We start from the raw sequence: 14,363 nt of genomic DNA on the forward strand, positions 1-14,363 counted from the left end.
TCGGCGGCGGCGCGGTGGGACGACAACACGGTCCGTCGTCCGCGTGCGGAATATTTCAGTTGTGCCGAGATCGGTGACGCGGTTTGTCGCGTTTTGGTTCACCACCTTTTTCCTCCACTTCTCACGCGCGACCGCCGCCGCCACTCACCCTCCGGTCCGCCACCGCCCGACGACCCTCTGACGCGTCGAGCACTGCACGTAGTGTGCGTTGTACAGTCGCGCCGGTTCGGCTACCGTCGGCCGCACCGCCGCCGCCACCGTAGCCTATCACGCCTGCTAAGCTCGATCCCGATCGCCTTTTCGGATTTTTTTTTTTTTTTTATCGGTTATTTTTATAAATTTTTTTTTCGTTTTATAATTTTTCGTCACTCTATTCCGACCACTCCGGTGACGAGTCCGCCGCGGCTCTACGTGCGTCTTCCTGCTGGTCACCGCTAGCGGTGCAGATCTCGTTAACCGCCAACCAAATACCATCATCGCGACTGCTGCAGACAACATGGCAAGTATAATAATATAATAATATGTAATAAGTGAAATGTATATCCTGCTCAGTGATCATGAATTATAGTTTTACATTGTAACTTTTTCTGTTTTTTTTTTTTTTAACCAAACTTTGAAAAAGTTTTAAACGTGATCTATTTCGCAGAAGGTGTAATGTGCGCGGAGACTCGAGTGACGTTTGTTGAGTTTATAATTTTTTGTCTTATGAAAACACAATACCAGCTCATCGGTGGTCTTCTTTAATTTTAGATTATATTATTAAACGATCATTTCTTGATTAAATTTAATTATTTTTATTAAAGCATTTTCTACGAAAGACACTTTTCTAATATTTTTAAGACTCCATAGCATATAATCATGTGCTCAAGTAAATAAACCAAATAATCTAAATAACAATAATTTCAGTTTCGTTATTCTTTGAATTAAAAATGTTTTAATACATATGTTTGTGTACGAAATGTTTTCGAAGTAATCATTTTGGGACGCAGTAAAATTAATTAAAAAGGGATTGAAAATAAAAACAAACAGTAAAAACTTGTTGATAGCTAATTTTAAACTAAACAATAATTTTTAATGCAGTCTATATGTGTGGATATAACGCACCAATCATTTATAACTACGTTTATTTATGTATGATCAATTTGAAACGATAAAAAAGTTATTTAATTAAAAAGGTTATCGATGAGTTATATGACACTTGTTTTTTATAATGAGGTCGTATATATGCAATAAATTTACTAATTATGCATGTTCGGTGGTACATTATCAATCGATCCGGCAATGTTCAAAATATAGATTATAATGTGTTAATGTAAGATATTGTGTATACAAGTACCTATTATTAAGTTTATCAGTATGTATATGCGTAAACTCTATAATATTTTCATGGGTTTACGTATAACATAATGTATAGTATTTACTATAGTAGGTACTATATTTTAATACTGATATGGTATGGATAAATTGCTGGTAGAGAATTTCGAAATATTATCTAAACGATTACAATAGGTGTTATAATTTAATATTAACACTAATGTTTTGGTCACGTTTGCGCAGGACATCGATGCAGTGTATCAGAAATACGTGGCGTGCATTCTCGAGGATGTGCGAGCTATCCACGGTAAGGAGATGGTGGCTACAGGCAGCCCGTCCGTGTTCTGCTCGGTGTTGCCCGGCCACTGGCGATCCAACAAATCGTTGCCGATACCGTTCAAGGTGGTCGTGCTGGATGAGGTTCCCGACGGCGCGGTCGTCGTCGTGCAGGCTGGAAACGACGAAAATCCGTCGGCCGACATGCGGAACTACCGAGCCTTGTCCGCCACTGGCATCGCCGTCTTCAACGACCTCCGATTCGTCGGTCGCAGTGGAAGAGGTTCGTCTATAACAATTATTTAACAACCATCATCCTGATAATTCTAATATCCTTATTAAAGCATACGATTGTGTACATTCGTGCGATGTATCGGCGTATCCTATATACTCATCGTTTTACGTTATACATCAAGAATTTCGAAAATAAAAACTTTTAAGTACATCACTAAATTGTAAAGTTCACTGTTTAATATTTCAAAATATTCTACACATACGTAATTTAAATATTATCATACAATTGATATTTTATAGAATTTATTAGTAAATTTTTAACACTTACAATTTTTTATTATTATTATTATTATCTAATCTTATGGTCGTAAAATTTGATTCGTGATCTTGTATTTTTGCTATGTTGTTTCACTTCCAATTATTTAAATAAAAATAAAAATATATTATACTTAAGCGATTAACATTTTATGTATAGTTTATTGTTACGTATGTTATAGGTAAGCTGTTAACGCTCACCATCACAGTTCAATGCAAGGACCAAGCAGTGTTAGTAGCCAACTACGTTAAGGCCATCAAAATCACTGTCGACGGACCAAGGCTCCCTCGATCGAACCATAGAGGTAAATGTTTTATATGACACAAATTATTATTTGACTTAGACGTATAATATAAAAATGTATATATATATATATATATTAATATTGAACTAAATTTTTCGTACTCGTTTATTTTTTTAACACTCATAATGCGTATAATACTCGTACAATAGTTATTATACTCCATAAAAATAAAAATAAATATAATTTTCCCCGTTTCTTTAAATCGGTGCAAATTTGAAATGAAAAAAAAACAATACTTTCACGATAATACTTTTTACTCTCGTAATTTTAGATTAAAACTATATACATATACAATATACATACGTACAGTTGACAATGGTTTCTCCGTTCCCCTCGCACTTCGTAGTCATTATGACAAACGGTAGAGGGTTAAAGACCCTTTTGCTTTCGACACGCGGCCCGAACTCGTTAAAAACATATATTATTTTCCCAACTTCGGGTTATTTCAATGAAGCACCATTGATCTTTGACACGAAACGTGGGGGGAAAAGATTTTCATTTTTGTTTACTGTTTCAATACGCGTTCTATTTTCATATATAAAATATTTAGTGTCATTTAGCAACGTATAAATATTATACACAATGTTATCACGAAAACCGAGAAAACGAGCAGCACGTTATTTGAACTCTCCGCTGGTAACCTATACTATACATAATAAAATTCGTAAATAAAGCCAATATAAAATGGTATTTTTTAACAACTATTTGCATTTTTCACCCGCATTATAATATATAATGGTTATAACCATTTTAGGATGGCAAAACATTATAAAAACCAAAATCGGCATTCTATTTAATTCTTTTAGTGTACGTATATGCGACTCCTCTATACACATTTACCTCGATCAGCATCTATTACGCTGACTAATTAGATTACTGCCCATTTGCCGTATAACTGTTGTGATATGCGTTTTGAATTAAATTTTGATACATTTAGAACTGTATACTATAACACAATAATAAATACGCAATATCTTGTGTAGTAATTTTCTTTTTAAAATTGTTGATTAACGCAGCAAAATTACAATAATATTATGTAGTACGCGTATTATTAAAAGTATAAATGTATTATACTAAAACCTATTTAAGCCAAGGATAAATTTTACAATTTTAATTAACCAATTAATATACTAGACACGCATTATATATATTTAACATTTACTTAATATTTTGATGTTAACTCTTTAAATTATACTAAATCAGCCGTTTAATTAAAAGTTGCGCCAAATAAAATATTTTTTTTCAAAATTTAGTTTTTTTACTGTAAAAGAATATCTAAAATCACTATGAAGAACCTTAATTTCTATATCTTTGCGTTATTTGAATAAAACAGGTATATATAAGTATTTTAACAGAACTGCACACGATAGGTACATAGTAGGTACGCATTAGTAATTATTATTGTAATGTTTTTTCCGTGTATTCTTTTACAAGTTTGATGCATTTCATAAATTATATTTATCAGTAATAAATTATAAGATATACTGAAACATTAGTGGGTATATTATGTTGAAAGTATTATATCGTGTTATGTTAATTATTCTATTAATACATTTTTTTATTAAACATACATAATATTCATATGTAAGTAGGTAATTAGGCGTCTTTTCGTGTTCTTATCGTACTTTATTTATTAGTTTATTAGTTATAGACAGTTATAGTTGTTACTAATTAAATCAAAATCTAAAAAACGTAGAATGTTTCCTATTTATACCGTCTATATCATATATATGAGTATTATCAAGTCCCTAGAATGTATAAAAACTCCGCGATTGCTACCGACTTGAGTTCCGGTCGGAAAACGCTGATAAGCGGGGATTTAATGGTCTGCGACCGTTTTCTCGTACATGCTCTTGGGCGGATATTACAGTCGCTGTCCGAGGGTAGTTATTCTCATGTATTAACGTGTAAGGGTAGGAAAAGTAGGATGGTATAGAAAAATTTCCAAATGCGCAAATTCCATTTCCGAAGTGGAAAATACATTAACATATGCTATATACACGTACATGTTATATACCCACACTCACTCTAACGTAAAAAAAAAAAAGGTATAGTGTGTCAAACTCATTGGGTTGCAACAACGTTAACGAAGGTACGGAAAGACGTCACAGTGAGCACATACAAAAAAAAAAATACAAAATGCCTAAAAGGGTTTTTGTTCATATGTAGGATTATCTGGTAGTCGTCGTGGTAGTGCATTAATCATCCGCTGGTCTTTCGTTGGAAAGGTTATATGTATATAGTTTATACATAAAACAAATATGTATATATTATATATGATGTATATATGTGTATATATATGTAAACGGACGGTGTAGATAATGGAAGACACACACACTCACGTGACGTGAAGTTGATTGGGAAAGCCCTTGCGTTTTTTTCCTCTGTTCTGAACCCACTCAGTTTTTTTTTTGCGTATTAACGCAATTAACACAAACGGACATAACTGTACATGGATAGTTTCGGATTTTTTTTCAGAGCAAACGTTCCCTTCGAATTGATTAAGTAGTCTCGGGAATGCTTAATGAATCCGTTCGTGCATTACCCACTTCGTCCACAACAATGACCGTTATTTGTATCAATCGCTTGTTTTCTCTCTTTTTTTTCAGATCATATACAATATTATATGTATAGATATTTACGCGTTTGAAATTGACCATATGAAATCTACTCTCTCCTCTCCAGTCACGTAATATGAAAAGCAGCCCCTTTTTAATTATTTTCGCGCTTTTACCCGAAATCACTCCAACTGTCCCAAGGGTTTCTCGTGAATAATATATTATACAAAGGATGTTATCGATTTCATACACACAACTTTATGTTCATATGACAAGTTTTAAAATTTAATTGGGATTAAAATATCTGTTCATTTTTATAAATATATTGTATACGAGAATAATAATGTTAAAGTTATATTATTAAGCAACTACATTACTTTTTTTTTTTATCAATAGAAATTATTTAAAACCATAAAAATGGAAAAATAATCTCATAGAAGTACATTCTACATGTTGATTTAAAATTATATTTTAGTATTAACCATACATATTTAAAACTTACCATATGTTTATGTTTTAAACATAATTTTATTAATAATCGTTTAAATAATTTATCGACAAATGTTAAACATAACTCGTAACCATTTGTCAATATTTTACGTGTAAGTCACTAATAAATGTGTAAGCCCATATAATTTTGTAGAAATATATTTAATTAATTAATTCGAACATAATTTTGATAGTTCGCTTGTCATTTTGCTTTTTGGTAATTATCCGATAAAACCTCACGACAAATATATCCGTAAATCATTCGTCGAGATTTTTATTTTTATTGACGTGATATAATAACAAAAGGTAACAAACTGTTATACGGAAACTAGTGGAGGTGGGTTAGGAAAGTATCCTGTCGCTTTACTGTGTATACAATAGAGTTCACTAAAAAACGTCCCTTTAACGCAGACTCGCACACACAATAGCTCCCGGTTTAGTTGGGTATTGTAACCCGTTGGCAGAAAGGCAGGCGGTGAAGTGGAAGGATGACGTGCACGGCGGTGGCGGTGGCGGTAGCAGTGGTGTGGTGGTGGTAGTGTCGAACACCGCCAGAGGGATGGTTGACCGAGGGGTTGAGGGGTGAGGTTTACCCGAGTAGTAAACATTTGGCCATAAAACTGACCCTCTTATGTCCCACAAAAGGGGTAAAAATTACAATAGATTTCGGGGAGCAGAGGGATTTTACGATAAGCTCTCGGGGCTTAACCCGAGCCCCATCCACGTCGACCACCCTATTCACAACGCATGCATCATGCCTTATGCCACAGCATCGGCCATTAAAATCCGGTCGGAGTGAGTGAGTGAGTGAGTGAGTGAGTGAATGAGTAAACGAGTGAGAGAGTGAAAAACGAGAGAGACCGAGTTCACAGTGGCATCCGTTAATAATTTAAAGCACAATTAAAATCGATACTACACGCTACACGTCAAAAAAATGTATTTCACTCCCGATTTTTATCAATAAAAAAAAAAATAATAATAATTAACATGTATGGCTGATTAGCATAACAAATTTAACTCTAACTGCACACGAGTTCCCTTTAGAAACAGCGATTTATTTAGCTAAAAGCCACTCCAATTTGATACTATTAAAATTAAATTATTTTTTCACAGTTTATATAGTAATACGACCGAATTAATACCTATAGTATTATCGTTTGGTCTGAGCATTAATGTTTATCGATAACCGACAAACGTAATGCCATTCATAATAATGATAAACAATTGAATGTCAATGTCATTAAACATTTTTCGACGTGTTTCAGACGTGATCCACGGTTACGGTGGCATGTTTCCAATGCACGGTCCCTTGCCGCCTTACGGCATGATCATGGAGTACAAACGACTGTTGGAGGGCGCAGCGATGCCGGGGTCGCTCAACTACCAGTACATAGCGGCCAATTACTTCCAACTTCACAGTAAGTGTTTACGAAAATTTATATACATATATATTATTATTATTATTATTATTGTTACTGTTACGCGCGCGACGTGTTTTGTGCATATACGTATACACGTATTGCAGTGTAACACAGAACAGAAAAAGGGGTTTTATTTTTTTATTTTTCGTCACCCCTAGCCGTCCGCGACACAGTTCAAACGAATGAGAGCAAATCGAATTTTCCATTTGAATAGGCGATTTCGAGTAACGTAAAAGAAGAACGAGAAAAAAAATCTAATCCCGTTTGACAAATCGCATATGTACACTGTACATAACAATATTATTGGATAAGGCATTTGGAACAAAAATTAAAAATACTTGTTTTGGGACCGGAACCTGACCGGAAATCATATTTTTATTTTGTCAGAGTACCCCATACAAAACCAGTACCGATATCTGATGCCTTTTTTCAATCTCAGTAAATCATTTTTTCTTTCGTTGAGAAAAACAATAATATAGCATTATTTTAGTGGATAAATTTGTTGTTTTAATATTTAAATTCTAGTATTAGGTAAATTTTTATTTCACACGATTTATTGATTACAATTTTTCTATAAGTGTCAACAGCGGAACTGTTTACGCAAATATTCAACAACTTCTATATGATACCTAATGTCTTACTTTTTATCTTGGCTTAACTTGTGTCTTATATTTACGCTTTAAAATGATCAAATTCTATAACATTAAATATCTAACAACTCGTTACTCAAACACCTCGAGCTACCCTTTATTTTGTATAATATACACGAGCGCAATGAATCTATATGGAAAACAATCAATCATTAAATGATTTATGATAACGTATACAATAAAATTACATGAACGCACAAAACGGTTCTAATTTCCGTCCTATTTTTCTATTATCCGCAGACGCCATGGAAGCTTCGCAGATGTATTGCGACTTGCCGCCCCAGTCGGCGTTTAACTTCGCCGGCTACAACGGTCTGCCCGGTCTGCCGCCTACGCCACCGCACACCGAGGAAGATCCGACAACGGCAGGACCGGCGGCGCAGGACGATTGCGGCGGCGGTATCATCGTCCCGTCGAAGCGACACCGACACGCCGCCGAATCGACTCGCGCGGTGGCCACCACGGCGACCGCGACGGCGACCACGACCTGTCCTCCGGACGATCGACTCGGGTCGGAGTCGTGTAAGCGGCCTAAGCGCGAGTCCGCCCCCAGCCCGGACATCGACATCGTCAGCGTGGGCGTCGTCCGGTCGTCCAGCCCGGACGTGCAGCTCAAACCCCGCCAGGAGAAAATCTGGAGACCTTACGGCGCCACCGATGAATAGCGTCTGTGTAAATAATAATATCGCCGCAGATAATAATATTATAATATACATATTAATTATCGTGTGATATTTGTAACGCGATAAATGTGTGAAGAATCGATTTTCGGTTCTCGTGTTTGTTTTTTACTGAATTTATGTTTCTCGGCGATGTATATTATGAAATATTATTGTACGTGAATATGTATAGACAATCAATCGAGCATTTAGGTTATATGATTCAATGTTATTGTGATATTAGCGTTTAGGTTTATATACTACTACTATTATTATTATTATTATTATTATTATTATTATTGTATTATTATTTACGTCTAAAAGTGATTTTTTATCAGTACCCGGGGCCTTTTTTTATTGTAATCTATATAGTATATATACATACGTCATATTATTGTAGGAGTTGCCAAAGTAAAACCAAAGCATATTCTATATGTCCCCTTCCGGGTAAAAAAAATAAAATAATAAACCAATGACAAAAACGTTTTTTATACGACGTTTTTTGACGTGCGAGTACGTCGTTTATGAAATCGTGGTCCGTTTTTGTGATATATATATATGTATAGTCTGTTATACTAGCGTGTGAATTTGTTAAACGTAAAAATGCATATAAAATATATATTACATAATATATACGTACATTGTATATTATGATATTAAATTTGAAAACAGACGTTTCGTTTTTTTTTCACTTATTATTCTATCCTCCCGTATAATAACACTATTATACCGTCGCTTCGTCCCCGCGGACTTTGTCGCGGGGTCGCTGCGCGGCTAGTGAGTGACTTGCCGCGGTGATGTAGTCGAGGTCTCCGATGCGGTGTGGTGCGCGTGTGGGCTTCGTCCACCATCACCCTACAAAGCGCAGAAAATAGGGATTTCAGCGAACCCCCTCCGAGGGTTGTCGTCGTCGGAACCACCACCACTACCGCCGTCGCAGTATAATACGGCCGTCGTGAGTCATATAATGTATACGCGTACACACACGCTCGCGAGCACCCGTGCAGACACAATGGTGTACGTATATATATATATATATTATTATATATACACATTACACAGTGATGTGTGCAGCAGAGGGACCGCCGCTGCTGATTCATGATAAATAAATCTGAAGTATAGGTCCCTTGTATTATTATTATTATTATCATCGTTATTATTATTATTTCGGAGAGTATAGCTCGCGCGCGCACTGGTTCTATGTCGAAACCGAGGGAGCTGACGTTCAGTAGCAATCGCGCCGTGTATTAATAAATCGTATATACGCACAACCACGGACGCGGACGCAGATCGTTCACTGCATATTTTTTTCACAGCGCGTAGACGGCAACTGCATTGTAACTTGCGTGTGCAGAGAAGTCCTTATGGAGAAATCGGCAGGGCCCTGTGCCTCGATTTTTTAGTTTGTTTCGGAGTCTCGCGTACCAAGAAAAAAAAATTATAAAATCTATTTCGAAAGTTAGATGTATTCATAACATTTTAAATGTTGAGTTTCGTAATGAAATAACTGGAGAATTGCTAAGAAATAAAGTATAGTAATATAATTATAATATGCGTTTGTGTGTAATAAGTAAATAACCGCCACGACTAATGATTTTATCATGTGGTACAAGCAAGGTTCAGTAATATTTTCAGAAAACTCAAGAGCTTTTATTACCCCGCGGACTAATCATAGTCTTAATAATTTGGGCTTTATGAATCTAGAGATATAGCATCGTTCTACCAGCTGCTATGACGTTTTTAGTGTAATTTACAGATTAAACTACCATTTCTGAAAGATGGACAATTCTTCTAAATCTATGGATACAGAAACAATAATGAAAAAATGTGAAAAAGACATTTATAGACTTACAAAGATATAGAATTGTATGTTAGGCTTTGCAGTTATTTTTTCCCTGGTCTACGAAAATTCTAACAGCCCTGTGCTTGAGCGAGAAGAACGCGGCTCGATGATACTACGTGTATGTGCGCGATTAATACATATTCATATTATACTATTATATTATTATTTATATACGAGTATGCGCTTGCTTATTATAATATATTGTATCCGTTTTGTAATTCCCACTGCAGTGTATAAGAATACTGCACAGAACGCGCGTTTTTATTATATATATATATATAATATATATATTAATATATTATATAACAGAGAATTTTCAGAAGACTTCGACGGGCCGGCGACAGATAAAACGCGCGAACAATGGGCACGCCCCGTGATTAATGGGCAGCGGCGGCGGCGGTAGTTCCGTCGTAGTTTTGGCGTCGAGAGTGAAATCGTTTGCTTCTCCGGATGTTCGCTGAACGACTATAGCGTATACCTATTTAGAGGACACGGTCCTGGGGTGGGAGATATCGAAGGGAAAAGGACGCGAATTGGTTTTCCGTTTCTATATATAATAATACACGCACGTCAACGATTATATTATGTGTTTTATTCAACGTCCGTAACTATAATATACATCGAACAAACGCGCATTTTATATCATGTCCGTCTCACCAAAAGATATTTTATGGACAAAAAATGCGCACGAAACTGCTATCGCAACGCGGTCGGCAGTCGAGAGACTTAATTACGATATGAGAATTTGAGGATTTAAATTCCTTGTGGATAAGTTAACCACGACTGCGGGTTTGAGCACTTTTGGAATAGTTTTTTACCAATAAGCAGATACCTACGTTAGATTTACGGCTCTACAGCTTTTAAATAGTAAACTCGCTTTGTACAGTATTAGAAAATTACTGTTAATAACTGTATATTTGAGTTTGCTGGTTTTTTTGTTGAACATCGAACAGCCGACTGCCATGTGTTATTTTAACAATAAAGAGCAATTTGCACAGAGCCGAAAAGTGTGAAGTGTGTATATTTTATGTTTGTCAATTCTGTAGTATGCGTATTTAAAGCATAATTTATTTATAGGATGTAAAAAAATTACAAATGTTACACTATGTATACCTTGACGTCTATGTCAGAGTCAGAAACAAGCTCGATTTGTATCTCAACTTTGACATAGAAAGTTAAAGTACATTGACATTATATATTAACATAACAACTCAATATTTGTGTGTGTGTGTGTGTGTGTGTGTGTGTGTGTGTGTGTGTTTGTTGTTAAGTATTTATCAACCCGAGTTTATAATAAAAAAAACAAAATCTGTTTTGTTTATAATATATAATATTATGGTCGATAAATTGCGCAAATATAACTCGATTAAACCAAATTTATTTAATAACTTCATATTATTACAATCATTTAATTAGCATACAGATTTAAAAATAATGTAGATTCTATATTAAAAAATTAAGACAAAACTATCAGAAAAATAATCATTTAATAATAGAAATTTACTGGTATTATCAAGTAAATTTGGTAAATAAACAAAATAAAAAATATTTAATGCACATCAGTGCATCATTTCATCATATAATTATGTATAATTTAATATACTCTCATCATATAGTTTACACATTTTATAATTTTTAAAATTTTAACATCACAAAACCATTACAAAATAATCATAATAACGGTCCTATAACTACCGCATTGTAGTTATGAACGCCATTTTAGTCTTTGTACTGTCGTAATTAACATAATACATCATCACGGTCAATTTTTTTATCAACAAGCGGGTATTGAAGTTACAGTAAAGTTTTTTTTATGAAATTGTTGTCATGTGAATACGTTTTATTGTGATCTAAACACACACATACATGGAGAAATCTCCATACAACTGCAGTACAAGCTCACTTACATTTTTTCTTCAATAATGCAATTATTATTAAAATTCTAATTTTCGGAATTTTTAAATATACATAAAAACCATATATTTTTTAAGTTTTACACTTTTAGATACTTAAGAAGTGTCTTGTGGAAATACAAACTTCTGTTTTACAAACAATAACCTTCCTTTTCTACAGTAAATTGGAGAATAATTTTTCCGAAATCGTATTAAAATAAAAATTCTAACTAATAATACCTGAGTTATTTACTTTATGCATTAAAAGTAATAGATTCATAATTTTAAAACTATAATACACACAAATTAATTATTTATAAATTATCAAAATTTTTGAGCGAGTTTTTTAGTTACTTTTAATATCATGCATGGACACCAGACCGACATGAAATGTACATTACAAAACAATTTATGTTATAGCTGCTGAAATATAATAATATACAATGTTATTTTGAGTTTAATTTATCAAAATTATTTTTATCTAAAGTCAACGTACTTTAACGTCTCTCAACTATGAAGAATCAAACGCACTTGCAGTTGTCATCATCTCGTCCACACCATTTAATCGATTGAAGTATTTTATCACTGGATGTGTATCAGTGTTTTTTCATTATTATGTATAATTTTATTATATTGTTATATTAATTAATTATTGTGTTAAGAAGATATCATACTCGCACTTAAAGGTAAAAATATTATCTATTTATTGATATTTTAATTTTTAAGTGAATTATAGCTTTGTAAAATATTAAAACTTTAAAATTCTCATTAATCAATTTAAAATAAAAATATCAGTAAAATGTTATGTAATAGGCACCCTAAATAGTATTTTTACATTTAAGTTTGATAATAGATAAGTCGACTCTAATATTAAAGCTAACATCATAAAATAATTTCCGTTGATCACAAATTCGCTACATTTTACGTTAATAAGATTAAAACAACACATACGGATATGACGGCATTTAAAAAAATGTATATCTATTGCAAATTTATTTTTAATAAAGAAAAAAATTACTTCTACACATAATATTAATTAAAAGCTTTCAATAGATTGTTGAACGTGTTCAAAATCAAAGCCCCGCTACGGTACTGTTTATCGGTTGAAAGCCCTCAAAAGGCGGCTTTTAGGAACCGACCACGGAAAACGTCATCGCTCGTAAACCACGCGGTGGTGACAATCACGTACGGCGGTGGCTATAACTGTCAGATGAGGAGAAAGTGGCGTAGGAGGAAGAAGAGGAGTAGGGCTCGTAAATGTGGAAAATACACGCTGTTTTATTTGTTCGGTGAATTTCACTAGATTTTTGTAGAGCCACTTAACGCAAAACCTACAAACGGCAAATCAAAATACGATAAGCATATAATAATGTATACAGAATTATAATGCTGTAATAATTGTCAATTATTATGATGCTCATCCTTACCCTTCCTTTTTTTTAACTGTTACATTTATTCACATTCTATAGTTTTCAAATTATTTAAGTCAACTTAAAGTCTATATTTTCAAACAAATAATATAGTGTATATATTATATTAAATTGTATACCTTTGTAGAGCAGGTACTAAATAACATAAACTTACTTTTTAAAAATAAAAACCGCATTTTAAATATTATAAATTAAAACAGAAGTCAGTGATTGATTTTTTCAAAAAATTGTGTACATTTCTGCAATCGGCATTCGATCAATAGGATATAACATAATATTATTGTTATAAATAAAATATAAAACATATAGGTAGACATTTCATTACACTCGGTAATTAAGTGTACCCGTTCATATTTTAATTTATTTAATTCAACATTTATAAAAAAAACCAAATTCTTACAAACATTTTTTAAAGAAATATACAACATACCATACTTAAAAACCACTATACAACCCAAGTACTTCTTTAAAAATATGACCTTTACGCAGATATAAATACTCGAAAATTTCAAAAACTAGAATTTGAAAAAAATAGTACAATTAAAGATTTAGATGGCAATAACCATGGTGGCGCAGCTTAGTGAGTCACTATAATATGTACGTTTATAATATTAAAAGCGACGTGCAGTCATCATTAAATCACGGAACCGCTACTGATTGATAAATATAATAATTTACCTCTGTGGATTTATATTGCATATATAACATGTGCCTATGTTATGTATACTGGAGATTCATTCCACGTATATGCGCAGTATAATATTATACTGTTTCTATATATTTTATATACAACAAGTCACAAAGGTCGATCGCAACGTGTATTTGCTTTACAGAAAACAATAAAAATTGTATTAATAATCGCGACAAGGATGGCGTGTACTATGTTTACATGTTGTATATACATTTCGTGATGGTTATACCTATAAGTGTAAACAAAAAAAATAATAATATTAGGTCGATCGCGATTCAATTTTCGT

General features: G+C 33.6%; 1 protein-coding gene across 1 annotated transcript; it reads left to right on the forward strand.

Moving 5' to 3' along the window:
* The first annotated feature begins 490 nt into the window (after positions 1-490).
* LOC112597388 (runt-related transcription factor 3-like) lies at positions 491-8,856 on the forward strand. The gene is made up of 5 exons (XM_025343425.1): positions 491-500; positions 1,559-1,873; positions 2,322-2,444; positions 6,757-6,909; positions 7,803-8,856. The coding sequence occupies exons 1-5, from the start codon at positions 497-499 to the stop codon at positions 8,225-8,227; spliced, it is 1,020 nt and encodes a 339-aa protein (XP_025199210.1). The 5' UTR covers positions 491-496; the 3' UTR covers positions 8,228-8,856.
* Positions 8,857-14,363: the final 5,507 nt, after the last annotated feature.

The sequence above is a fragment of the Melanaphis sacchari genome, unplaced genomic scaffold (assembly GCF_002803265.2).
Source record: "Melanaphis sacchari strain LSU unplaced genomic scaffold, SCAv2.0 Contig40_pilon_pilon, whole genome shotgun sequence".
Taxonomy (NCBI): domain Eukaryota; kingdom Metazoa; phylum Arthropoda; class Insecta; order Hemiptera; family Aphididae; genus Melanaphis; species Melanaphis sacchari.

Bases quoted from the DNA above. Each gene is read 5' to 3' on its own strand.
- LOC112597388 (XM_025343425.1), top strand. The intron at 1,874-2,321 runs GTTCGTCTATAA...CGTATGTTATAG, and splicing joins CGTCGGTCGCAGTGGAAGAG to GTAAGCTGTTAACGCTCACC. The intron at 2,445-6,756 runs GTAAATGTTTTA...GACGTGTTTCAG, and splicing joins CCCTCGATCGAACCATAGAG to ACGTGATCCACGGTTACGGT.